General features: G+C 34.9%; 1 protein-coding gene across 6 annotated transcripts in view; it reads left to right on the forward strand.

Moving 5' to 3' along the window:
- LOC136038268 (signal recognition particle subunit SRP72-like) overlaps positions 1 to 19,124 on the forward strand; it is a 58,346-nt gene extending 39,222 nt beyond the window's left edge. For all 6 annotated transcript variants that reach the window (XM_065721397.1, XM_065721411.1, XM_065721389.1 and 3 more), the window contains exons 9-13: positions 3,149 to 3,313; positions 7,775 to 7,932; positions 13,101 to 13,271; positions 15,623 to 15,847; positions 18,860 to 19,124. In XM_065721397.1, coding sequence (XP_065577469.1) covers positions 3,149 to 3,313; positions 7,775 to 7,932; positions 13,101 to 13,271; positions 15,623 to 15,847; positions 18,860 to 18,986 — 846 coding nt within the window. In that variant the 3' untranslated portion in view covers positions 18,987 to 19,124. The remainder of the gene's footprint in view (positions 1 to 3,148; positions 3,314 to 7,774; positions 7,933 to 13,100; positions 13,272 to 15,622; positions 15,848 to 18,859) is intronic.
- Positions 19,125 to 27,545: the final 8,421 nt, after the last annotated feature.

The following is a 27,545-nucleotide window of genomic DNA, read 5'->3' on the forward strand; positions in this document are numbered from 1 at the left end:
GGCTCAAATAAATAGGCCATCTCCATTAAGTTATCTTAAAAATACATCTTAATATGACTTTTCAATGTGTTTCGCAGTTAAATCATACAAAATACCAAGAAAATCTGACAGAATATTAACATCAATTAACACAGTAGCTATTAAACTTCGAGCAGGGAACCGTGGCGGGGTCAGCTCTATGAATTAGTGGTATGTGAACCCTCTAGAAGGTTAAAGTTTGAACTAATTGCAGGGATGGAGGGGTGAAAATCAAAAGAAAACGGCAGTCCAAAGTCTCGTTGGTGCCCCACCCAAATATTAATTCTTTATTTAACCCTCCTCCTTAGCCGGGGTTTCGTCATAAGGGTGACGAGAAATATTCAATTAAACAATTTGATAAATTGGCTATTATTTTCGATTTTCAAAAAAAGATTTCAGCCTTCAGGGAAATTAGAGCTATGGAAAGTGAAAGTGAATGAAGATGGCGTCAATGATTTGATAACCCTTGTTACACCAGTTTGCAGCCTCCAATGAAATTATTTTATCCTGTATATAAAATCTCTATTTGAAAACTGTAACATATCAAATGTTTTAAAAAAAAGTTTCAAGCAGATAAGATTGTGAAATTTATATTGACCCCTTAAGCGCCAAGACTCCATTGAGATTGACTTCTTTAAAAGAAGAATCTCTTATTGACTTGTCTTGCGATAATGCGTTGAAAACAAAATTTGGTTCCAAAACGTCGAACCATCTGATTTTTCGGTAAAATCCGTAAATTATGGGGTTTAGTGGTAAATCTCTACCACAAGTTAATTCCATTCACTACATCCAATTTGTGTGAAGCTAGTTTTTCAGCTGTCCCTGTGATAGAAAGTAAAAATCACTCAAAAATTGATGTTAAACAAGAAATGAGGTGGCCTTATCCAATTTTACTATTCCAGTTTTATTCATATCTTTAGATATGAGATACCTTTGAGATATGAAGTGTGAGAAGGAGCTGTGAGAACAGTATGAAATGTCTTTAGATAGCTGTATAGTGAACAAAAAGCTAATCTCTCCCATTACTACTTTTAATAATGTCTAGCGTTAGTTGATGTTCAATAAATTATTTCTAAATTAAAAACTTAAAGCTGAATTTATTTTTAAACAACTTATACTCATCAACATGCACTTCAACTGCACTCGACATGGATACTACCCAAATAGTTGAAATTGGATATTTTATATTGTCCCAAGGGAAATGGTGTTCGTTTTTAGTTTCACTATTAAATAAAGAATTGTTTTAAAAAAGGTGAATTTTTCAATTTCTCAGTTGAAAAAAGAATAGAATTCCAGAAAAAATGTGACGCATTAAGGGAGCCGCAGAAAAATCCGATATTTTGAAGAGCCGTAACCCGAAAAAAAAGAATTTTTATGGTTATAGAATAACTTCTATAATTGTTGGTTCACTTCCAATATGTTCTGACGTTTTACCTTTTTAATGTAGAACCCTACTTCAGATTAGTGGTGAAGAGAGAAGAAGAAGAAGAAGATTTTAAATATTCAAGTTTAATATCAAGCAGTGATAAATAACTCGATTTAACAGGGTAATCATAAAGCGTGATGGGGAGGGAGAGGGGACAGTGGTCACTTTCGCAGTCATTTATGCAGAAAAGCATAAACGTCAAAATCTTTCACGCTTGCTCCGATAATTGAGGAATCGGGGGTGGAGTCCTATTTTGGAAATGCTATAAGAAGTCCTGAATGGATTGGTAGTAAAAATCTACCGCAAGTGTATTTTTTTATAGTATTTATTTTATACTGCTTCAGGCTTAAATAATGATTTTGTTTAGAGATGACACTAACCTGGATTATAATCTAGTATAGGGTGCAATTTTGTTTTTACACGTGTAATATTACGTATTTTGATGCAACGGTGTTAATCCCCCTACCCAGGATGGGTCTGGGCTTGTTTGCCAGTAGCAGCGCTTTGATATCTAGTTAAAAGGCAAGTTTGAACTTGGTATTTTAAAATTTTAATGTTTAATATAGAGTATTGTCCCTTTTTTCAAAACTAGGTGACTTTGACCGAAAAGTCGAGAAAATGTGTTATTTTATTTAGAAATGGTGTGATTTTTGCAACCAATAGAATTAAGAGAAAATGAAACCTAAAACGAATAGAGACTAAGATAATTAATCGTATTAAGCTTAAAAATAACGAGTGGTCTAAATTCTCTCTTTGTGACTCAGTGCTCTTTATTCTGTCGGTCAATAAATTAATTTATTGCACTTTTCAACGCAATACCAGAATTAGATATACTTCATATGAAACTCTCAGGCGTGCCTCATGCGTTTTTATCCCCTCACTTAAGTCCTATCCTTAAGCAACTAGCCCACTGACGCGGAGTTACTACAAAATCCACGAAATTATTCATAATTAAACTGATTCGTAACGGAAGGATTTTGGTGTGGAAAACTTAATGGTTTCGCCAAGGGAAACATTTCGAGGTGCCTTCGAAATTCTGAAACCAATAGATATTACATGAATTTGTTGTATATCAAGATGATGATATTTCATGAGCTTTTATTCAGAATTTGAAGTATATTTTTTCTTCTGAATATTTATGGTGATTTTCTGTAGTGATAATAAGTTCACAGTCACTTGTAAAATTACTTCCCAGTTTGTAGTAACAGTTTGGGAAAAATTATCTAGTATTCACTTTATAATGGAATCGGTACAATTCGATTGGAATATATTACAGAACATATCCAAATCAGCAGCATAATCGTTTACAAGGAATAAAATCTGTTTGCTAGTATTTTTCTTTTCTTTTATACTAAAGAAACGATTGCTTTTTAGACCCTATTTTCGTCAATATATGAGGAGCTAGCTTTTGATAGTTTCATTCACTTAGCTCACCCACTCCTTTAAAATATTGAAGAACGTTTCCAAAAAACAGTTCCCTACCGTACTAGAACAAAAAATGCTTAATTGCTATATTTCCCTAATTACAGTCCTATTGTTATAAATATATTTCATATTTTAAGTCAATAACTTTTTTCTCTTTTTACGCAACCATTTTTAGGGGGGAGGGGGGGAAAAGGTTTTTTTTTTTTATCTGATCCTACCATAATATGATTGATGGATTGATCTTCTCTAATGCTTTCTTAATGTATGCTTCGTTTTCAGGGATCTATCACCGCTGCTATTGCTGCTTTCAACAATTTACCAGAGAAGGACCGTTACCGTTTAGGTGTAGTTAGTGCTATTGTTAACCTTCACTCCCAAAATGGAGATCGTAAGGCTGCTGCTGCTTTGTTAAAACAAGCTACTCAGTTTCATAAAAAGAACAAGGCAAGTACTTTTTTCTAGTTTTTTCATGTTTAAAAAAGTTGTGAAAAAAAAATTGGAGTCAAGTAAAAAAGTAGTTTGGGTATTATTCTATAAATTTTTGTGGTTCAAATCAATATAAAAGATTGTTTTTATTTTAAATAATGAAAACGCCACTTGGAATGTTTAAAAAAAAATTGTGAAAAAAAAAATTGGAGTCGAGTAAAAAAGTAGTATAGGCATTATTTTATAAATATTTGTGGTTCAAATCAATGTAAAAGATTGTTTTTCCTAACCAAGTATCGAAAACGATACTTGGAGCGTTTTAAAAGCTAAAACAAAATTGAATGTTGGGAGCTAACAAATAAAAAGTCATAATACCTATAAATGTATAATTTCAGATACTTCCATCCGTCTAAAATTAAAGTTTTACATTTAGGACTTTTTTCTGTCTGTAAGCAGATTTGATAAAAATAAACTAAACTTGCAGCCAGAGGTTGAAGTGAACGAATAAGTTTGAATTTTGTCAAAACTGTTTGCTGAGGCTATGGTCTTATTAGTTTTTAGTCAGAGGAAATAGCATCAATGTATTGGAGATAATAGTTCCTCTTCCCCCGGTCAAGTGGTGCCAATTCACATAAATGCTAGGAGATGGGGGGGGGGAAATATTTTTTTTCAGAATCCAGGAGGGGAGTTCTGTTTAGCTTTTTTAATTTTTTTTTAATGAAAATACCAAAAGAGGGTATTTTATAACGAAACTACCAAAGAAAAATCCCCTCCTTCTCAATTGGCACCACTGCCCCATTCCAAATTTACGAAAACAAAAATGTCTAAAACTCTGCGGAACTGTCAAAACAAAAATATTATGACCAAACCAGCCAAAATGAAAAGAAAATAATAAAACATAGAGAGTATTACTATATCTTCCTCTTTTTTTTCTTTTTTTTTCTTTTTTTTTTCAATGAGAGAAAATTCAACTGTCTTCATCTTTGCTTTATATTCTTTTGAACCTCATTAATGTACTGTTGTCTCTGAGTATTCGCAGTCTTGTTCATTCATTGTAGTTTTCTCTTATGCTTATGAGTATGGAAGATGTGTGGGAGCATGGGGAAGAAAAAAAAAATGAAACCCAATAAATAAAAAGTGAAACCGAATATCATAAAAATACGAAAAAAAAACCCAATATGACAATAAAACCCATGGCAACGAAACCCTACAAAGTTAAAAAAAATTGAAATGCTTTAACGAATTAAAGCTAATATAGATGGTTAGTATTATAATTTATGGTACTTATGGTAATTTATGATATTATATTTCTTTCAATTACACTTAGTATAGCATTTATAGTATTTTTTTATTTATTTTTTTACTATTCTATACTATTGTATACTATTATTCTAAGTATATTATTTATAATGTGGTAGTATTTTTAATTACAGCTTGTAGTACTTGCTAAAATTTGTGATACATTATTGGCCAAGTAGCCTAATTTAACCCGTTTTTTTTCTCTACCCTTGTAGCAAAAGTCACATCCTGAATTTTCCACCTTAGGTTTCTCTCATACATTGCAAACACAGCTTTAATCATTGTCGGCATCATTGTTGGGAGAATTTGGTTCAATATGAAAAACCAAATGCGGGAATTCAATTCCCATTTGATGACGAATTATTTATTTCTGTAATAAAAGTAGGGAAAACTAAGAGAGAGAAAAGAAATATAAAATGAGATTATAAAAGATCAATGAAGTGTAAGAAAAAGGACACTATGGTCCAATTGGAAGTTAAAGGTGATCTATTTGCATGATAAATAAATCGGAGAAAAGTTAAAAAGACACACGAGACACAAAAAAGAAAGATGATATACAAATTCAGTCAGCTATAAAAGAGAATAAGATTGTGGGAGATCTGCAAATTGTTGGCAATGCGAAAGAGCTTAAGAGGCAGGAGAAGGTCCAGGACATACTGGAGAAAATTACAGATGATCATAAAATACAGTTGAATAAACTATAACGGGGTGGGGAAAGGTTGGGAGACATTCAATTTCAGTTTGGATTGAAAAAGCTAAAGAAGCAATCTGGGACTGGTTCTATCAACTCTAAGGTAGATTTGATCTCTGTTAGGGGAGAGTGGCTGCCTCGAGGAGCTATGGATGAGGGACGGCTTCCTCAATAGAAAACTGGTGGGCCAGTTGTGATTGTTACCAATATTTTGTCTCTCCAATCTTGAGTCCTTAGGAGATTTTCTCTCCCAGTCAGTTCATATTTCATCCGAATCTTTACCCAGTTTCCCAATTCACTATTCTGGATTGAAATCAACAATTATTTCCTGCAAACCGGTTCTACTTAGCTATGTGTCCAAGTTTGATCTTCAGTTGACATCGACCTTTATTTTTCATTCGATTACTCAGGGTGATGGGATCCAGAAGAAATGGATTCATAGTTTGTTGAGATTCCTACCTGATTTCCTTGTACCCCTCTCATTTTCACAGGCCTTTGTATTTCCCGCCTTAGATGATTTCAAGCTATGTCTAGGGGCAATTCTTGCTTCAATTAAGATGTTCCTTTGTTTTCATCGTTGGAGATTCAAAGGCTAGTTAGCCAATCATTTTTTGGTCGTCTGGCATCGACACTTATGCCAGAACCTGATTCTGCGCTTCTCTCGAATGTAAATTCGTGAGAGCGAGAAAATTTTGATTTATTCATACTAAGCACAATTAGGTTTCACAAATCGCGTGGATTTTCCTTCTTCGATATACCAAACTTGATGAAGAAGGCCGTAGAGACAATAGCTTTGGGTTGGACAGAGATACTAAACGGCAATGGAACTAAGCCAAGTGGATGTTATAGTCGTAGCTGGAACCGCTAGCTACAGTGGAAATGTACAAAAGAATAAAGAAGAGAAGATAAATATAAGTTAAGTGAGATTGAAGTTGGTGGTGTATATTTTATGCTTTGTGTTTATGTGATCTGATCAATGGCGTGGTGGTGGTAGTTTTTCTTAGGAGGGAGGTGTTGGGACCTTTTGGCTCTTCTTATCTGAAAAATGCCCTTTTTGTAAATTTAGCTTTATTTTATTTGCAACTGCAATATTTTATTATCTGTTACCACGAGACGTCCTGAAAGAATCGGCTAATTAATTGAAGCTGGAAAGTGTAGAAGACGACGAATCATACAACTTTAAAGAAAGTGGCCTTGGTAATTTTGACTCGGCCATTTATAGCCAGATGTTCAGAGCTGGCCTGCGTACCTCCGTGCGGGAAGTGATGTGGGAGGTGTTTGCACATTGTTTATTTCATCTTGTTTCTGTTTTTAAAGTATAAGGCTGTGTTCCAAACAGTAAGCTTTTTCCTACTTTTACTTTTGACTTCTTGATTAGCCTAGGTAGAAACTAGGGTTAGTAGCCTATAGAGAAAGGCTGAGATTAGATTGGCTTGATATAGGAAGAGAAGCATGTACTAAACAAAATGTCTTTCCGTTAGGGAAAGAAAAGAGAATTTTTGGAGCGTGATAGCCGTGGCCTTTAGCTTGTCGTCTTGGGCTCAATAGTTTGGCCTTTGAAAAGGTAGTACACGTTTCACACACACACTGGATACAATACCAGTGCGTGAAGAAACTGTAGTATCCGTGTATTTGCTTGATCAACGTTACTAGACTCTAGCAGCACCACCAGTGGTGGAACTGTGGCGTTAGAGATCAAGGAATGGTAGCCCTAAGGCATCCAGCACAAATAATCATAAATAATCTGGGATTAAGTAATGCAAAACAATCTTTATGCATGGATAGGGGCGGGAGAGGTGGAATATCAAATAGTTTGTGGTAGCAAACTGTAAGTAAGAAACGGCTCGGCCCAATAGCAACCGGAACTCTTAAAAAAGGAACTTTGAAAACAATAGGTACATCAAATAAATTGAATTGTTATGCTGATTCCAAATACAAAATTCATGAAATTTAGCGTTACTAATCAAAAGTTGAGGGTCTGGGAAAATTTACCTAATTTTCGAAAAAGTGGAAACCCCCAATAAGCCAAGCGATCTTAATGAAAATCACACCGTCAGGTTCAGCACATCACATAACCTTGCTTTTGAGGTTTCGAGCTACTGTCTACAAAACGTGGATTTTTTGACCAGAAGAAAGAACACGAATGCGTGTTTAATTGGTTCCATTTTTTTTTTTTTTTTTTACAAAAGAATGAACTGGTACGCTTTTCAATTACAAAATAGTATCTTTGGACACTGTTTTACTGTGCAATTTAAAATCAAAGTGATTGAGGGTGCCTCGACATGTTTTAAATGAAACTAAGACTGAAATCATGAGTTGATTTCGATTTGAAAATCAAATACCAAGACATGCTTAAAAAGGCAAAATTTGGCGCACGAAACTGGAAAAAAAAAAAACCATTGCTCAATGCTATTAACCAATATGAACCTTTCACCTCTGTAATTCCTCCTGTCAATGTTTAACACAGGTTTTTTCTCTTGTTATTATAGAATCAAGGTCTTGGTGTGTCAGAGCTGTGGGAACAAGCTGCAAATTTTCACTTTAAGAGTGGTGATCCAAACCTAGCTGCTGGTTGTCTAGAGGAGCTGAGGTCTTTGTACCCAAACGACCCTAAAATTATTGCCCGTCTCGTTCTTGCTTATTGCAGGTTAGTTATTGTTATAACGTTATTTATTATCACAGCCCTGTTCAAGACCATATCCAGAGGAGGATGTACCGCGTGTGACTCCCCTCCTCCTTCCCGAAATTTTTATTCGTTCTGTAGAAACGTAAACAAAATTTATATAAACAAATTCTTGATGTGTTTATTTATTTTCATAATTTTTTTTAATTTTCAAAATGTTTTTGTACATAGAGAAAAGTCTTAGTTATACCAGCATTTCTTTGAAGGTCTATCCTGGAGACAAAATTAGGCCCTTTCTCCTTTTTGATCGTTTTCAATAGTGTCATGAGCAGTAACGAAAATCTTTAAGTTTAGGGATGGCTTAACCATTTTTAGTTTGAGACATGTACGTTTTCCTACTATAGAACTTAGAAATTGACTCCTTACTGAATACCCTGAAACGCAAATTTGACAAAACGAGGCTTGCTTGAAAAGTAAAAGAAAATCTCCTTTTGCTCGTTTATTCCTTAAAACGAACGCAGCGGACTGGACAAACTTAGAATTAGATACCAAAGATCTTGTGTGTTTAGCTATACAGCGACTTTAAGTTTAGTCCTAGTATGCCTAAAATTATTATATCGACTAGCTTTTTGCTACAATTTTTTTTTTTTCAAATAGTTTGTGGTAATGAATCGTAACAGGGTCAATAGTAACAGAAACTCTAAACAACGGAATTTTGATGCATCAAAGTTACATCAAAAGAATTGCATTTTAATGGTGATTTTAAGTATATAAGTTTCATCAAGTTTAATCTTACCCATCAAAAGTTAAGAGCCCGAGAAAATTTATCTTACTTTAGAAAATAGGGGGAAACTTCCATTAAAAGTCATAGAATCTTAACGAAAATCACACCATCAGATTCAGCGTATCAGAGAACCCTATTGTAGAAGTTTCTAGCTCCTATCTACAAAAATGTGGAATTTTGTATTTTTTGTTAGAAGACAGATCACGGATGCTTGTTTATTTGTTTGTTTGTTTTTTCTTTTGCTTTTTTTCAGGGGGGATTTTATTGACCCAGCGGTCTTAGAATGTTGCGAGAGGGCTCATTCTAACGAAAATTAAAAGTTCTAGTGCCCTTTTCAAGTGACCGAAAAAATCGGAGGGCACCTTGGCCCCTCTCGCGTTCATTTTTTCCCTAAATCACCGGATCAAGATTTCGAGATAGCCATTCTGTTTAGCGTAGTCGAAAACTTATTAATTATTTCTTTGGGGACGACTTAATCCCCCACAGTCCTTGGGGGAGGGGCTGCAAGTTACAAACTTTGACCATTGTTTACATATAGTAATGGTTATTATAAAGCGTACAGACTTTTTCAGGGGGACTTTTTGGCGTTGGCGTCTTTGGGGGAGGAAGTTATGTTGAAGATCTTTCCATGGAGGAATTTATTATGAGGGAAGAGAATTTCCATGAAATTTTCTAGCATTATTTAAAAAAAAAGAGAAAATAAATATTTTTTGCAACTGGAAGTAATGAGCAGCATTAAAACTTAAAACAAACATCAAATATTGCGCATATAAGGGGGTTTGTCTCCTCCACAATACCTTGCTCTTTACGCTAAAGCATTTTTAGTAATTTCAACTATTTATTCTACGGCCTTTGTGATTCAGGGGTCTTTCTTAAGGATTTGGGACAAAATTCAAGCTTTAATGTAAAGAACAAGGTATTGACGAGGGGGTGAAACCCCTCATATACGTAATAAAAATACACAAATATAGAAGTTCATTATATAAGTCAATTCGGAAGGTACGTATATTTATTACTAACAAAAACGTTCGTAAAAAAAAAATCTAGTTGCACTTTTAAGCAACTAAAAATTTTAGGGCAATTTAGGCCTCCTCCTCCACCTCATTTTTTTTTCAAAATCGTCCAATCAAAACTATGAGAAAGCCATTTAGCAAAAAAAATATGCAAATTTCGTTTTAATTATTCATGGGCGGTGAGGCAAAATCAAAACATGCATTAATTCAAAATCGTTCAGAAATTGAATAAAAAAAAAAACAAGTTTTTTTTAGCTGCAAGTAAGGAGCGATATTAAAACTTGAAACGAAAATAAATTATTCCGTACATGAAAGGGGTTGTCCCCTTAACAACACCTCGCTCTTTACGCCAAAGTTTTTTATTGTTTTAAAACGTAGAATTGTGAGAAAGAGTCAAACTTTAGCGTAAAGAGCGAGGACTTTCGAGGAGAAGGGGACAATCCCTTTCATATACGGAATAATTTCTGTTCGTTTTAAGTTTCAATGGCGCTCCTTACTCTGAGGTAAAAAAAAACTTTTTTTTATTTAATCAGTTTAAAAGATCTGATATTTCCAATGACTGTTTTATATATTTCGCTGTCCTCGTCTTCAGGCTCTTGTTAAGACCGTTACAGGGCGCCTTCATAAATGAACTGTCGCAAAATTTCAGTGTGCTCGTTTAACATTAACGAGACTAAAGACAAAGTGCCTAGTCTGGCTAAGTTAAGCTGTTTTGATGTCCTTCTCCTGCAAGAACACTTACTTCCTGCCTGCAGCGTGAACTTTTTACGAAGGAATCGTGATCACATTGTGTTTAGTACCAATGCTAGACGGACTCGGGGTAGGCCTTCTGGTGGCCTCGCTTGTTATATCAGACGGAATATTGCAGATTTATCACCGGTGTGCTACCACTCATCTGAGTATTTTCTAGCTGTAAGACTTGGTGACTCTGTCCTAATTGATGCTTACCTGCCGCATAATAAAAAGTCGGTACCGTCGTTCTCGAGTTTTGCCAAGTCTTGTGATAAGCTAAAAGGTCTTATTAGCGGAATTGAATCTCTTGGGTATTCATGGCTTCTTGTCGGTGATCTAAATTGCAACATTCACATATCATCCAGTCGACGTGAGACCCTACTAAATGCTCTACCAGCCGCGCATAGGACTATAAATAAAGATTGCAGCTTCTCATATGTCCATAATAGTGGAGCAGTTTCTGATTTGGACCATTGTGTGTGTTCGCCCCTTCTTCATACCTCTGATGTTCATGTCGACGATGAGGAAAGAGACTGTGACCATCTCCCTCTTAACTTAGATCTATCTATTAGCTCTACCAAGCCAAGTTTTGGTTGAAAATGTGGATTGCTTGCGGTAGACCTTCAAGTGGTCAAGTTTTTCGCATCAAGCAGAGAGCAAAATCAGCTTATAAGCGTCATCTTCGTGCAGTTCGGTTTTCGGGCGCTGAATTTCCGACAAATGGTAAACAGTGGCAAAATGTTCTGAATGCGCCGAAACTCGAAGAATCTTCTTCTAGGGATATTATTCCAAGATTGTCGTGGATTAAACATTATACTCGCATCTTTTCCGCTATTAATTATTATGTTCATAGCCGTTTTACTGCTTTAGTAGCGAAGGTTCTTCCTAATAGTCAAAGACATGTTATGCCTGTTGATAAAGCTAATATTGTGAAATCTCCTCGACGGTTAAAGTCAAAGTCTTCTGACCTTGATGGTATTTGTGCCGCTCATCTTGATCCGAGGTCAGCTGGACTTCTGTCGCATCTTCAGTTATTATTTCAGACGTGCCTTTCAAGGTCTATTGTTCCTGATCCATTTTTATGTGGAAGTGTTACTACTATATTAAAGAAAGGAAAGATCTAAATTCGTGTAATTCGTACAGGCCAATTACCGTCGCCTGTACTCTAAGTAAATTATTTGAGTATGTTCTATTCCCACATATCGATGAATTTGTTAATTATGAGGCTAACCAGTTCGGCTTCCGGTCAGGTCTGAGCTGTCAACATGCTCATCGTGTTTTAGCGTAGCTTATTAAGGAAGCCACTCGGAATAGTTATAGTCTTTATTTTTGCACCCTTGATATATCTAGAGCATTCGATAGTGTTTGACATGCTCAGGCTTGGTATGCTCTTAGTCGGCTTGGTGTGAATGCGTCTGTGATTCTGGTTTTGAAGTTTTGGTTTTCAAATTCTTATTTAAGATTAAAGTCAGGAAATGGTGATTTTTTCGGACATATACCAGTCAAGTGTGGAGTGAGACAGGGAGGAGTTCTCTCTCCTCATATCTTTAATGCTTCTATTGAAAATGTTTTGTCTGGTATACGTAGTTCTAAGTTCTTTTCGTTTTCAGATGATTCGGGATATTCAATTTAAGCTTAAGCTGGGGTATTCTAAAATTGTTGCAAATCGTGGCCATTTCCGGCGACAAGCACTTACAAAGCTGTACTCGAGTTTCTGCGACCATTCTGTGTTATTTTGTGCTGGTTTTCATATGCTTTTGAATAAAGGTGACGTAAAGAGGGTCAAGACAGATTACTATCGGTATTTAAAGTTCCTACTTTATTTACCACGATCATTTCGGAACCGAAGGTTAATTAGTAAATATCAGGCAACGGATATTGTTCTTTCAGTGGAAAAACTAAGTTCAAATTTAATTGATGAAGCGCCAATCTGTCTTGGTCCTAACAAACATCTTATCCGCCTTTTTTGCTAAATTGCTATTTTTTTTCTTTTATTTGTGTTATTTGTTTTTGTGTTTTTCGTGTTTTGTTTGTGTTATTTGTAGTTCTTTGTTTTTCTCTTTGTGCTCGACTTTTTCCCTTTTGTAAGTGGGTAAGAGATAAATTATTATTATTATTATTATTATTATTATTATTATTATTGATTTCAATCCTAGACCTTTTCTTTATGTCCGACTGTGGTGACTTAGCTTCTTTGGGTTATATCCATGTTCAACATTGGCGTAGACATGTTAGCTTATACCTATTGTAGTGTATAAACATATATGCTCTAGACCTTGATCTTTCCCTAAATTATGTTTTTCATGTGCATATATCGGTAATTTGCAGACGTTTTGAACGGTTCGGCTACAAAATCAAATAAACGTATTAAATATTTAGCTCGGAAAATTTGTAAAGATTCTGTATTATTGGTTTCTATCAAATCACTTCGTGGAATTTTTTTTTTCTTCTTTGTTTTGGAGGGATGACTCCTTGCCTTTGACTAAAGATAATGTTATATCTTTTTGAGTCAATGAAGTGTTTCAAGATAAAGATCCCAAGGAATTTGAAGGCATAATCGATCGGTATTAGCTTCAGTTAATCTGTATAGGTAATATCTTATTGTATTGCTTTTTGTTGATTCCTTACTATTCTTCTGGAAATTATCATACGTTTGTTTTCAGATTTGATGCTGGAAGGGCAGCCCTTGTGGCGCGTAGTCTTCCTCCGGCCGGGTCCATGCTGGAAAGTGCTGATATTGATGTGGGTTCATTAGAAGCAGCAAATTGGGCCATGGGTAGCAAATATGCAAAGAAAACTCGAGCTGACGGAACACTAGCGAGTCCCAAATCGGGGTAAATTGATTTTCTTACTTTTTATTTTTCAACTAAGTGTCCAAAATTTAAATTTGTCACCTCCTTGGATTGAGTACCTGAGACCCACTGGTTCGATTAGTAATTTGCTACTAGGAATAGAGTGAAACGCATTCTGTTGATTTGTTTTCCAGTGTCATATTGGTTTCTTGAGATATGTATATGTTACCGTGAATGTCAAAAATTGGTGAATAACGACTATCACCGGTGAATGTCCGAAATATCATTTTTTCTCCTTGGATTTATTCAGTATTGCTAGTCAGTTTTTTCAGTTTAATGCAAGATTTGATGATGTCAGGTTAGGTTTGGTTGGTTTAGCTTAGGTTTGGTTTTTAACCTATTTCTGATATTTATAACCAAATTTAACCTAGCCAAATTTTTACTTTCACAATCATAGCTTGCATAAGACTGAAAAAGCTGACTCGCGAAGCTAAATAAATCCAAGCTTAGACAAAGGAACTTCGGACGTTCACCGGTGAATGTCGAGACTAACTAGGTTTTGGACATTCACGGTAACATTTATACACCAAAAGAGGAGAAAGAAGGAAATTTTGCCTTCCTTTCCTTCGATACTGTTCCAAAGGACCCGCTTCCGGAAAAATGAAAATAACAAAAATATTGAATTGGATTTGTTTTTATTGTTTTTTTTTGTATATTTTTTTCAGTTGTTTTTTGTTGTTTAATTCTATATTCCGGAAAGGGGCACAATATTGGGCAATTTCTTAAGAGGAAGTTAAACGAGCCATTTAGCAAATAATACGCATCCATTTGGGGTTCACTGTTTTTGCTGATAGCTGTTTCTCAAATTCTCAATCTGTGGGTATTCCCGCTTGATAAAACTTACAAAATTGCCATCACCTGTATATCCCATCTTCCTTGATGCTATGTCACCGTGGCCCACCTTGAAATCTCGGCGGAATATCTTAACCTGTTATGGATTGTACCAAGGTTTTCAGAAAGTCAGCTACTTCGGCTATGTCAAAAAGGCAATTTGCCCCTAATGTTACAACCAGACATTTTGAAGCGTTTCAAGAGTTGTCAGTCAATTTTGGTAGAATTAAGTGCTTGTGTCTTTGAAAGCAAGTGTCTCACAATGTTTTTGAAAGCCAATTAGTAATTCTTTTAAAGTTCTATCATTATTCCCAAGGAATCTTTATCTTTAACAAGCTGTCTAACTTCAACGGCCCACGTGTTTCAGGAGTCGTTTTTAAAGAAATTTGACAAGAAGTCAAACATTAGTGTAAAAGACTGAGGGTTGAAGAAGAGGCAGCCTACTGGTTGTGAATTATGTGACCAAAAAGACTGAGTTGCAATTAGCCTCCCTCCCAAGCCTATTCCCCCCAAAGAATTCTAATCAAAATTTTAAGGCAACCCTTTGATTCAGCATAGTTGAAAGGTCCAATAGTTATGCCTTTGGGATACCCCCCCCCCCATAGTCCGTGCGGAAGGGATCGAAGTTACGCAATTAGTCCATTGTTCATAGTGTTTGTTATTGGGAAATAAACGGATTTTTTTGGGGAGTGGGGGTATTTTTCCCGGGGGGGATAATGATATTTCCTACCATGCCTTGAAAAACTGTCAGAAATATATAAAAAAAAGTGTTTGTTTAAATGAAAGTAATTAGCAACATCAAAACCCAAAGCGAGTAGAAAATAATTTCCGTCATATATGGCCCCTTCCTTAACCCACGCTCTTTGCGCTAAAGTTTGATTTGTTGTCAAAACTGTTTAAGAGCGACTCCTGAAACACAATGGCTGTTTAATTTGAATAATACGCTTTGTTTTAAAATTCTTTCATCTCTGTAGCTTGCAATATTCTAATTTTGGTGCTCAGACTTACCTTCCTATTCTTCCAAACTTTTTTGGTTATTTTACTTTTAACATTTTCACTGCACCCACTGTCTTTACTAATAATGCTACCAAGGTAAGCGAAGCTCTCCACATGATCGTTCTTCTCGATGCCAAACAACACTCTTCACACTCACTTAATCCTAGTATTCTTAAGATTAATTTTCAAGCCTATTCTTGTACCATGAACCCGCAAAACCTCTAAATTCATATTCAATTATTTCTGTGTGAAATATTATAGTATTATTTCTATAATATTTTGCATATTTAAATCTAGTTATTTATATTTCAGTATATTTATATTTATTTATTATGTAGTTTAATTATTGAATTATATAAAATTATTAAATTTGTTTTTGATCTACACTTTCACCTGCAGCTTCCATTTCTACGCTGAGATACTTCTGTGAAAATTATGGGGTAACAGTATTAGTATTTTGATTACGGCCGAATTCTAATTTACAAATAAATTTCCTCCCCTTTCAGTGCAACAACACCTGGCTCAGATTTGATCAAGAGCAAAAGGAAGCGAAAGCCGCGGAAGCGATTGAACCGTCTTCCTAAGAACTATGACCCAAAGTATGTTCCAAACCCGGAAAGGTGGATCCCAAGAAGAGAAAGAGCTGGTTATAAAAAGAAGAAAGACCGAAGAACTAGGGGAGAAATTGGCAAAGGTACCCAAGGATCTGCTGCAGGAGCTCAAGACCTTTAGTAAGTTTCACTTTAGCAGGTGTTCGAAGTGGTTCGGAATGATCTTAATCTTTATGTATTGTATATATATATAGTCTTTATACATACATACATTTATATATATATATTATATATATATATATATATATATATATATATATATATATATATACTAGCTGTTGGGGTGGCGCTTGTCGCCACCCCAAGCCCCCCCGCGCGCGTAAGTCGTTACGCGCCATTGTAGTTGTGTCCCTGTGTCCCACCTGTTATATATATAATATATATATATATATATATATATATATATATATATATATATATATATATATATATATATATATATATATATATATATATATATATATGTATACATATATTTTTAACTACGTAAAACTTGCGAATATACAACATTCTTGGCTGTCCCATTATCTGTTGTATATAAATAGATTATCAGGTTTACCGACTCTTGAACATGAAACATATAATTGTCTATGGGAAAAACAATCTGTATTCAGATCTATACCTCATTATTCTAATTATTGCCCTTGAGCTTTGTTGATGGTGATTGCTAATCGAACATTCCCTGTGTCCCCGTCGTCATTTATATATCCCCCTGTGCCCCCCGGCGTCCCCGTTGTTGTTGTTTCCCTGTGTCCCGGTGTCCCAGTCTGTAATTTCTCTTTGAGTGTCCTGGTCGTCATTTATATTCCCTGTGTCCTGGTGTCCCGGTCGTCATTTTTGTCCCGGTCGTCATTTGTGTTCCTGTGTCCCGGTCTGTAATTTCTCTTTGAGTGTCCTGGTCGTCATTTATATCCCCTGTGTCCCGGTGCTTTGTTGATGGTGATTGCTAATCGAACATTCCTTGTGTCCCGGTCGCTTTCTCTTTGAGTGTCCCGGTCGTCATTTATATTCCCTATGTCCCGGTCGTCATTTGCGTCCCGATGTCCCGGTCTGTAATTTCGTCAGTCGACAAACATGACGTCAGTCGACACACAAACATGACGTCACTCGACACACAGACAACTTATTTTTATATATATAGATATATATATTTTTATCTACGTAAAACTTGCGAATATACAACATTCTTTGCTGTCTCATTGTCTGTACATATAAATAGATTGTCAGGTTTACCAACTCTTGAACATGCAACATAATAATTGTCCATGGAAAAACAATCCGTATTCATATCTATACCGCATTTTTCTAACGATTGCCCTTGAGCTTTGTTGATGGTGATTGCTAATCGAACATTCCCTGTGTCCCCGTCGTCATTTATATATCCCCCTGTGCCCCCCCCGCGTCCCCATTGTAGTTGTGTCACTGTGTCCAGGTCGTCATTTATATACCCTGTGTCCCGGTTGTCATTTGTGTCCCGGTATCCCAGTCTGTAATTTCTCTTTGAGTGTCCCGGTCGTCATTTATATAGATATATAGATACAGTTGCATTTCAGTTTTTTTCTTCTTTAGTTTTTTCTTTTCTTAGTTTTTTTCTTTTTTAGTTTTTCTTTCTTAAGTTTCTTCTTTTTATTGATTTGTTTTCTTCAATTTGTCAATGTTCATTCTAACAGTGACTCTTGGAAAAATCTTTACGTGCCAAGCAAGCTAAAGCTCCAACAATTTAAAATTTTGGGTATCTGTTTTAAGGTTTTCGAATTACCTTAATCTTTTGTCAAAATATATTGAAATATTTGTGCAATTCCCAGTTTTTTCTTTTTTTAGTTGTTTAGCTTTTTTTAGTTTTTTTTTCTTTTTAGTTTTTTACAGTTTTATTTTTTTTTTTTTTTTTTTTTAGTTTTTTCTTTTTAGTTTTTTTTTATAGTTTTTTACCATTTTTCTTTTTTCAGTTTTCTCTTTCTTCTTTATTTTTCAGACGTCATATGCAAACCTTCAATACAAAAATACATACAACTTATTTTTATATATAGATAAGATATAATCTGGCGTAACAGACATAGTGTAACAGACATAAAAGACAGACAACTTATTTTTATATATATAGATTTCTGTATATATAGATACAGTTTCTTCTTTAGTTTTTTTTCTTTTTTTAGTTTCTTCTTTTTATTGATTTGTTTTTCTTCAATTTGTCAATGTTCATTCTAACATTGACATTTGGAAAAATCTTTACGTGCCAAGCATGCTAAAGCTCCAACAATTTATATTAAACCTCAACATTTGGGGTATCTGTTTTAAGGTTTTCGAATTACTTTAATCTATTGTCAAAATATATTGAAATATTTGTGCAATTCCCGGTTTTTTTTTAGTTTTTTCTTTTTTTTTAGTTTTTTAGCTTTTTTTGTTTTCTTTTTTTAATTTTTTATCTTTTTTATTTTTTTACGTTTTTCCTTTTTAGGTTTTTTCTTTTTTTTCTTTTTTTAATTTTTAATTATTTTTTTTTTAGTTTCTTCTTTTTAGTTTTTTTACCATTTTTCTTTTTTCGAATTACTTTAATCTGTTGTCAAAATATTTCGAAATATTTATGCAATTTCCAGTTTTTACATTCTAGTTTGTTTTCTTTTATATATATATATATATGTGTGTGTGTGTGTGTTTGTGTGTGTGTATTATATATATTTATTATATATCAAGCTGTATCCAGGAGGGCTCATGGTTTGACCCCCCCCCCCCGAGAAAAAAAATTCTGACTCGCAATCAACAAAATGCATATATAAAAATTTTTAATTTGTATATATGTATTAAAAAGGGTCGTATTGGAGTAAAAAAAAAAGAGAGAGAGAGAAACCATGAAAGAAGTATAAAAAAGCACAATGTAAACATAGAAAGCGCTGAGAATGAAAGGACATTACGTCAATGTAGCAAATAGTGAAAACGAGGGATCAAGCGCTTCCAGAAAATATGCGCGTTCACCAACGACGGCGGTTAAATAGAAATTTCTAGTTAAGCAGGCCTGGCAGTTGATTACACTCCATACCAGAATCTATAGTTTATTTATACGTGCAACCGTTCTAGTGTTATTGTCTGCACTTTCCTTTTTTTGTATTTAATCGATTAATTTTTATTTCTTTGTAGTGATATTTCGAAAGGGGCAGCTGGCGTTAGATCATCTGGTCCTTCGACTGCCAATATCCAGGCTCAAACTTCCTCATCTGCTTATAAGAAGCAGCAGAAAAAGAAGAAGAAAACTGGCAAGTTTTAACATTCAAGTTGGATAAGCGGGAAAAATTTCAATAGTTAGAATTTTTGTTTGATTATATATCCGGAAATTATTTGGGAGTATGATTCTTATGTTTGTCACATGAATTTTCTGTTCCGAAGTAAATTTTCATCACTTTTAGTTTCCATTGAGGTACCAGAAATATAACAATTTGTTTTCCTTCAGAGTTTTATGTTTTCTGTGCTATGGATATATCCCCAACTACGTATTGCACTCCTGGCCGAGGGCATCAGATTAGTTGATCGGTACCTGCGCAACTTAGACCATTGGTCAGCATGCGAAATAAGGTTTATTGATACATGATATGATGACGATGAAATAGATCTAATTCATCGATCTATGCCTGCAATACGTATCGATGCCTGCCAAAACCATCGATCGATGCCTGCCAAAACCGTTCTAAACAATGGTTGACAGTGGTGACAGTGGTAGAGTATGAGGAATCAAGAAATAAGAACAGAGGACGGTTTAACACAAACTAAATTTCTAGAAGCAATTTGTTTCTACTGTAAGTAAGGAGCTACTTTAGAGCTTAACTCGAACATAAATGATTCCTTATATGAAAGAGGCTGCTCTCTTCTCAACACCTCGCTCTTTATCGCAAAGTTTCTTGTTACTTTCAAAAGTAGAGTTGTAACAAAGAGTGAAGCTTTAACTTTAAAAGTGAGGTATTGAGGAGGGGGTAGCCGCTTTGATATACAGAATATTTTCCTTTCGTTTTAAGTGTTAATGTTGTTCTTTACTTTCAGTTGAAAGAAACTTGCTCTTTTTACTTAATTTCTATTAGAGTCCATAGTTTGGCTGAATATTTGTATGTTGGAGAGAATTTTTCCTATTGTTTAAAACTAAACGAAACAGTAATCAAGTAAATTGATTACTTTAGTTCTATACCTCATCATGTTGACCTGAAATGTAAAGTTTAATAGTATTCCCAAAAAAAGTGTAACTCTCTTCTTTAACAAGATGGATACACTTACACTCTTTTGGTTTAGTTGAATTGTTAGAGCAGAAGTAGTAATAGTAGTTGCCCTGAAAACTTAATATCATCAGTCGTTCTCGGGATAGTGCTGAGATGTATTATTGACAATCAACATACATACAGTGTGTTGTGATTTAGTCTGAAAGCAATGTTTAGTTTTTGAAGTACAATGGGCAGATTCCATAATTGTGGGAGTTTGACATACCCAAAATTCCTAGAGACAAAGTTACTGAACCGTTCAATTATGCTGAACAAAAGTTTCACTGTAATAACCTTAGCGTCATTATTACAGTAATCGTAGCAATAGTATATTTTTTCTGGAACTGCTCAAACCAGGTCCATAAAGTAGGGGAGAACATAGTTCATTGACAATTTATTATATTCACAGAATTGTCTACCAAGCATCGCCGTGCTTAAACTTAATGCAAACAAAAAGCATGACTTTAGATCAATGAAATAGAAAAGATGTACACCGCGGAGATTTGTCCTTAATTATCAGTAAACCGTCCTTAAGTATTGAAAAATAGTGGTGTAAAAATTGAAACAAGTCCGTACATAATGTTCTTTTTACCGTGAGGATAAAGTTACTATTTATTATACCCTTTATTTACCACGGCTATATCTAATATAGTGGACGTGCCTTCAAAATGTGTGAACTTACATTTTTCTAAAGCATATTAGAGGGTATACATGTCTCCATTCTTTTTATGTACTATAACTTTATCTGCTAGATCTATAAAATTCGTTGTAATTTATGTTGAGTCTCATATCTTTAAACAAGCAAATGTATATATTTATGTATGTATTCCTTTTAAAATAGAACGGATTTTAAAATAAGAACGGATCCGCTCTATTGGGGGGGGGGGGGGGTTCATTCTGAAAAATAAGAAAAAATGACGTATTTTTAACTTACGAAGGAGTAATCGGATCTTCATGAAACTTCATATTTAGAAGGACCTCGTAACTCAGATCTCTTATTTTAAATCTCAACTGGATCAAGCGTAATTGGGGGGGGGGGGGCAGTTGGGGGGACCGGAAATCTTAGAAAATACTTAAAGCGGTGAGATCAGGATGAAACTGGATGGGAAGAATAGAAACCTGTCTAAGATACGTAACTGACATAACCGGACCGGATCTGCTCTCTTTGGTGGAATTGGGGGGGGGGGTAATTTTGAAAATAGAGGTATTTGTAACTTACGAAAGCGTGACCAGATCTTAATGAAATTTGATATTTAGAAGGATCTTGTGCTTTAAAGTTCTAATTTTAAATTCCGACCAGATCCTGTGACATTGGGGGGAGTTGGATGGGGAAACCGGAATTCTTGCAAAATGTGAAAATTGGGGTATTTTTATCTTACGAATAGATGATCGGATCTTAATGAAATTTGATTTTTAGAAGGAATTCATGTCTCAGAGCTCTTATTTCAAATCCCGACCAGATCTTTTGACATTGGGGGGAGTTGGCGGAGAAAATCTTGGAAAAATACTTGGAGTGGAGAAATCGGGATGAAGCTTGGTGGATAGAATAAACAAATGTCCTTGATACGTGATTGACAGAATCGTACTGGATTCGCTCTCTTTGGGGGAGCTGGGGGGAGGGGTTCAGTGATTTAGCGAGTTTGGTGCTTCTGGACGTGCTAGGACGATGAAAATTGGTAGGCGTGTCAGGGAGCTGCACAATTTGACTTGATAAAGTCGTTTTCACAGATTCGACCATCTGGGGGGCTAAGGGGAGAGGAAGAATTAGAAAAAATTAGGTATTTATAACTTACGAGTGGGTGATCGGATCTTGATGAATTTTGATATTTAGAAGGACATCGTGACTCAGAGCTCTTATTTTAAATCCTGACCGGCATTAAGCCTCTTAGTTTCCTTTTTAAATCAATCTATTGATTCATAGAATTTTGTTAGAGCTCATACCATATGATCTCTTGGCTCTTTGCTCTTCTCGCCTCGTCACAAGTGCCATATGAGCTGTTAGCTCTTGTTTATTTAAATGACTACATTTTCATGCTAATTACGTCACAGGTGATATCGGACTTTTGGTATTTTATTCTTAATTGCCTATTTGCTTCTAAATATCAAACGCCTTAACTGGATGTGGACTTCGAAGATCTAAGAAAGATCAAAGAGTTTGCAGTAAAGAACTATGAGTAAGGAGTATCTTGGCCCAACAGTAACCGAAACTGTGAAAATAAATTTTGATAACAAAAGACACAGTAAAAGAATTAATTTTTTTTTTTTTGGTGATTTAAAGCTATACAATTCATTAATTCTTAACGTTAACAATCAATAGCTACGAGCCTGATAAAATCGGCCTGACGAGGGTTGTAAGTTATGCCCCGGGAGCATTTAAGGTTCTTATGCAAGAGATAATTGTATAGATTTGGAGGACACTCATTTGATTGACAATCGAAAAGGTCTACTTTCCTTTAGAAGGTCAGAAATGACGACCCTATAAGCGATTAGCCCCCTCCCCCCTCAACTACTCTGCTTTTCGCCAAACGTGTCTGATTGAAATTTTGTCATCTTGTTTAAAATGGTCCAAAGTATATATAGCATACCTCCTGGGCTGACACAACCCCCAGAGCCCTGGTGCAAGGGATGTCAGTTATGCCTTTGGGGCATATAAGGTTTTTATTGAATAGGTGGTCGTAAAAACTTCATATGGGGCTCATTCGATTTGAAATTAGAAGCTATTGTGTCCTTTTTAAGAGTCAAAAGCGATTTGAGAGCAACCAAACATCCCTCTGCGCCCATTTCCCCAAACATATCCAATCCAAATTTGAGCTATCAATTGTATTCAGCGTAAGTTATTTCTTGGGGGTATATAAGGTTTTTTATAGAAAGAGTAGTCATATATACTTCGAAGGGGGCTTATTGGACTGGTAATCAGAAGCTCTAGTTGCCCTTTTAAAAAGTCAAAGTGATCAGAAGGTAGCTCCCCATACACGTTGTCTTTTCCCGAAATGCATCTAATAGAAATTTTAAGTTAGCCATTTTATTCAAAATAGTCCAAAGATCATATAAAAAGGCTTTTGGGGTTAATACGAACCTCTAGAGCGTGGGGGCAAGGGTTGTAAGCTATTGCCTGGGGATACTTAAATTTTTTTATGGAAGGGATGGTTGTATAGACTTTAGAGATGGTTCATTTGGCTAAAAAATGGAAGTTCTAGTTCCTTTTAAGAATCAAAAGTGACGAGGGTCAACTATCCCCCAGCTATCCCTTTTTTCACCAAACGTATTTGATTGAAATTGTAAGATAGTCATTTTGATCAAATTAGCCGAAAGAAAATATGACAATGTCTCACGGGTTAGCAAAACCCCCCAGAGTTCAGGGGCAAGGGTTACGAATTATGGCCTGGGAGCGTATGAGGCTTTTATTGAATAGGTGGTCGTCTAAACTTTAGATGGGGCTCATTTGATTTGAAATCGGAAGTTATGTTGCTCTTTAGGAGTCAAAGCGATTTGAGATAAACCATCCCCCCCCCCACGATCATCAATCCCCAAACATCCAAGCAAACTTTCAAGAAACCTATTAGTAGTGTTGAAAGGTTCGGTTATTATGCGTCTGGGGATGTCAAACCCCCCCCCCCTCCCTGAGACCTCAAGACAAGGGCTATAAAATAGGCAATTTGCTCATTGTTTCTATATAGTATATATTATTGACAAAAGGTATGTATGTTTGACTTCCAAATTTCCCAAAATACGAAAGGCATTCAGGGAATGTTGAGGGATGTGTTGAACTAAATCAAAAAGTGTTATGTCAATGGGTTTTCAAAAGAGCGTAACTGAGGGATGACTAAGTACATTAATTTGGAACTTTCAGAAAATGATAAGGAAGATAATCGATTGACCAAAAGGCAATATTTGCGCGCTACTACTGCAACAACTACCGCTACTTCTACTGCTAGAGCAACTAATGGAGCTACTGCTACCACTACTATCACTAAAACTACTACTTCTGGGGCGATTACTACTAAGGCTGAGGATATTGAAATAAACATATCAGAAAACGTTGAGAGAAAGGTTGAACTAAATCAAAATATACTATACGTATAGAGATTGCAGATACGGGCGTATTAGCTATATTTTTGGAACAGCTTATCGTATCAAGAGAAAACATCAGGGACATCATGAGTGGGATGTTCAGTTGACCAAAAGGCAAAATGTACCAGCTACTATTGCTATTAATACTACTGCTACTACTGTTATTACTACCACTTCTACTATGATTAAGCTTACTTGCGAAATTCTATATTTTAAAAAACATTTTTTTGTCTAAAAAATATTGAATCATTTTTCAAAAATGCAATGCGGTGAATTCGTAACGCTAAGTCTCAGCTATCGAATAATGCCAAAATTGTCATCTTTTGTTGAAACTTGAAGACGGTAAGCGGTCTATTTAAAAATGGCCAATAACATGCATAGTGAACATAAACTTAAGAGGTTGAAATTCATAGAATAACAAACTTTTGGATTTCAAAATTCCAAATGACTATTCCCTGACATACCCCCTCCCCTATTCCTGTTCGCAAAAGTTCAAATTCACCAAATTTGGTTTAATGCTCCCAGAAACTTTAATTAGCTTAATGTTTTGTAATATACAATTACAAATGTATCTCCTGAATAAGGTCTAATAACTATGCTTTTGGTTATGGCATGACCCTTTATAGTCCCTGTTAAAAGAGCTTTCAATTATGCAGTTATGGTCCTACAAAAGCCAATAGATTAAATTCAGTTTTCTACCACTGTAATTCAGTTACAAGAGCATTGGACTTGTACTCTATAGTACTAAAACTCTATTTAAATTTTTATCCATGATATTTTTTTAATTCTGAGGTTACTTCCCAATTTTTTCTTTTTATTGCCATTCCGCACCTATATGTCTAAAAATTGTTGGTATTTGTCGGGGGGGGGGGTCTTTTTAGTTAAATGAGTTAGACATTCAAATATTTTTTGTAAGTGTTGAAAATCTTAAAAAAAAAAAAAAATGTTAATTTTTCCTGACTGTCAAAGTTGTCCACCTTTAAAAATCGCGTACACCATTCTGTATAGCATGGATTTCTCGGCATTATTTGAAGAAAGAACAAAAAAAAGTTTTTTTTTAAGATAATTGCAAATTTGCTTCTACATTGAATTTAATTTGAAAATGGGCAAAGGTTAATTTTTAAAAACCAAGTTTTTTTCTGAGGGAAGTAAAGAGCTAAGTTGAAATTTCAAACGAACAAACATTATTGCTTCACAGTCTATCTAGCATAAATCAATTACACTAGTACAAAAACTATTAACAGAAGTAGTATAACTAGTAAAAAACAAGTTTTCGCAAATAAAAGTACAGAGCAATATTAAAACTTAAGAGGCACATAAATTATTATGTATAGTAGGAAAGCTGCCCCTACTGCTTCAACCCTCACTCTATATGCAAATTTCGGATTACTTAACAAAGAAATAGGAACAAAAGGTTTTCTTATTACATGCTTGCATTGCAACATCTGACAAAATGTTTTTATACACCTGTCATGAGAGTAGTATAAACCTTAATAACTACAGAGTATAAACCTTATTTGGGCACTAAAGATTAATTGCCTATACTAAACTAGAGTATTGACGTACTTACATTACCTACTTCATTAGACCATTAGCGTAATTCATCCGGTATGTCATTTTCAAATACCTGTCTGAGCATGATAAACTTAAATACGTGTTTTGATGATTTAATTCTACGAATAAATTTTTAGTTGTACTGAATAAAACTGGTCTTATCACCCGCTTGGGTATAGTAAACTGGCGAAGTTATATTCCCCAATGAATCCACTGCTATGGCATATTTTTAAAGGGAACTTTTTGTCATTCATGTCCAACCTCTACAGAGCCTAATAAACCTCACCCAACTTTTTGCCCCCCTCCCCCTTTTTTGTACTAATTTTTATTCACTATATTTTTTTTAACATTAAACTTTTATTATATTTTTTAACTTAAAAAATTTTTCAACTTTTTCTTCATGTCTTAAAATGACATAAAATATATTTGAATACATTCACTTGTGATATTTTAAATACGAAATGAAGATGATATAGATATGTTAGTCGTGATTTTTCCAATTAGAAAATGATGTTTGTAGTGACATTTTTTTTTGAACTTGGAATTTTGGGACTTTTAAAAGTCTCAAAAATTCAAAGTAAAAAAAAAAATATCACTACAAATATTATTTTTCTAATAGGAAAAATTACGACCAACATACATATATCATCTTCGTTTCGTATTTCAAAAATATCACAAGTGATTTTTTTTAAGTATCTTTTATGTCATTTTAAGACATGAAAAAAAGTTGAACGAATATCTGAGTAAAAATACATGAGAAAATTTAAAGGTAAAAAAATTAAGTACAATAATGGTGGGGCAAAAAGTTGAGGAGGGGCATTACGCCCCTTGGAGGTTGGACATGGATAACCACAAGTTCCCTCTAAAAAAAATGCCATAGCAATTGATTCATTGGACATAACTTTGCCGGTGTTACTATACGCAAGCGCATGATAAGACCAGTTTCATTCAATCCAAATAAAAAATTTTTCAAATACGTATCAAAAAACGTATTTAAGTTAATCATGATCGTATAGGTATTTGAAAATGAGATGCTAGTTGGATTATGCTAATGACCCAATGAAGTAGGTAATGCGAGTTGATCAATGCTCTAGTTTAGTATAGGCAATCTTTAGTTGTTCAAATAAGGGTGTCTGCTCTGCTGTTATTAATGCTATGATACTCATGAGTAGAAGGCGCAATACTTCTCTTCGTTAGTTTACAGTGGTTAGGGGTGCAGATGGGAACATGAGATAGGTGAAAAAATAACAGAAATCTCCAAAAAAAAGCCTTTTATGCCCAAACGTCCAGCACAAAGCATCCCTCATCCAGCAAGAGTGGCTGGTTTGAACGTTTGCAGGAGGTAAGTGGTTGTGGGCTTACATTGCCTGTATATTATTCTTAAAACTGTTTTTGTATTGTCTTTTTTTTTACTTGTGCTTTGGTGAGTACCCAGTATCAGACTAGGCAAGCTATCCCTAAAAGTTAAATGAAAAAAAAAACTTTTTTTTACCTGAAAATAAGGAGCAACATTAAAAGCTAAAACAAGCAGAATTGATTCCTTGTATAAGGGTTGGCTATCCCACTTGGGTTTGGATTGTAAGAAAGGGCTTAAAAAAATTGAAACTGCTAGAAAGAGTGAAGCTTCTAGTGGACTAGGGAGGAGCATATACAGCCGGGTTGGCATCGAAGGGCTTGGCACTGCAACGGGTTTGCTAGAAATAAAGTTGGAGTGAAATAGTTGTAACTGGTAAAACACAAACGTTTTTTATTCATATTTGAAGTTGCTAAGCCAGGAGGAGAAATTAATTCAGAAAATTTTTCCTTTAGGTAGACTTTACTAGAGTAGTGAAAAATTTGTCGCATTGTGTTTTAAATTCATTCTCAACGGTACGTTTGAGCATTTGGCCTATAATACACAGTTAAGATTAAAGAAGATTTTATAGTTCTTTCTTGCACATTTTTTTTAACTAGTACAA

The sequence above is a fragment of the Artemia franciscana genome, chromosome 2, assembly GCF_032884065.1.
Source record: "Artemia franciscana chromosome 2, ASM3288406v1, whole genome shotgun sequence".
In the NCBI taxonomy this organism is placed as follows: domain Eukaryota; kingdom Metazoa; phylum Arthropoda; class Branchiopoda; order Anostraca; family Artemiidae; genus Artemia; species Artemia franciscana.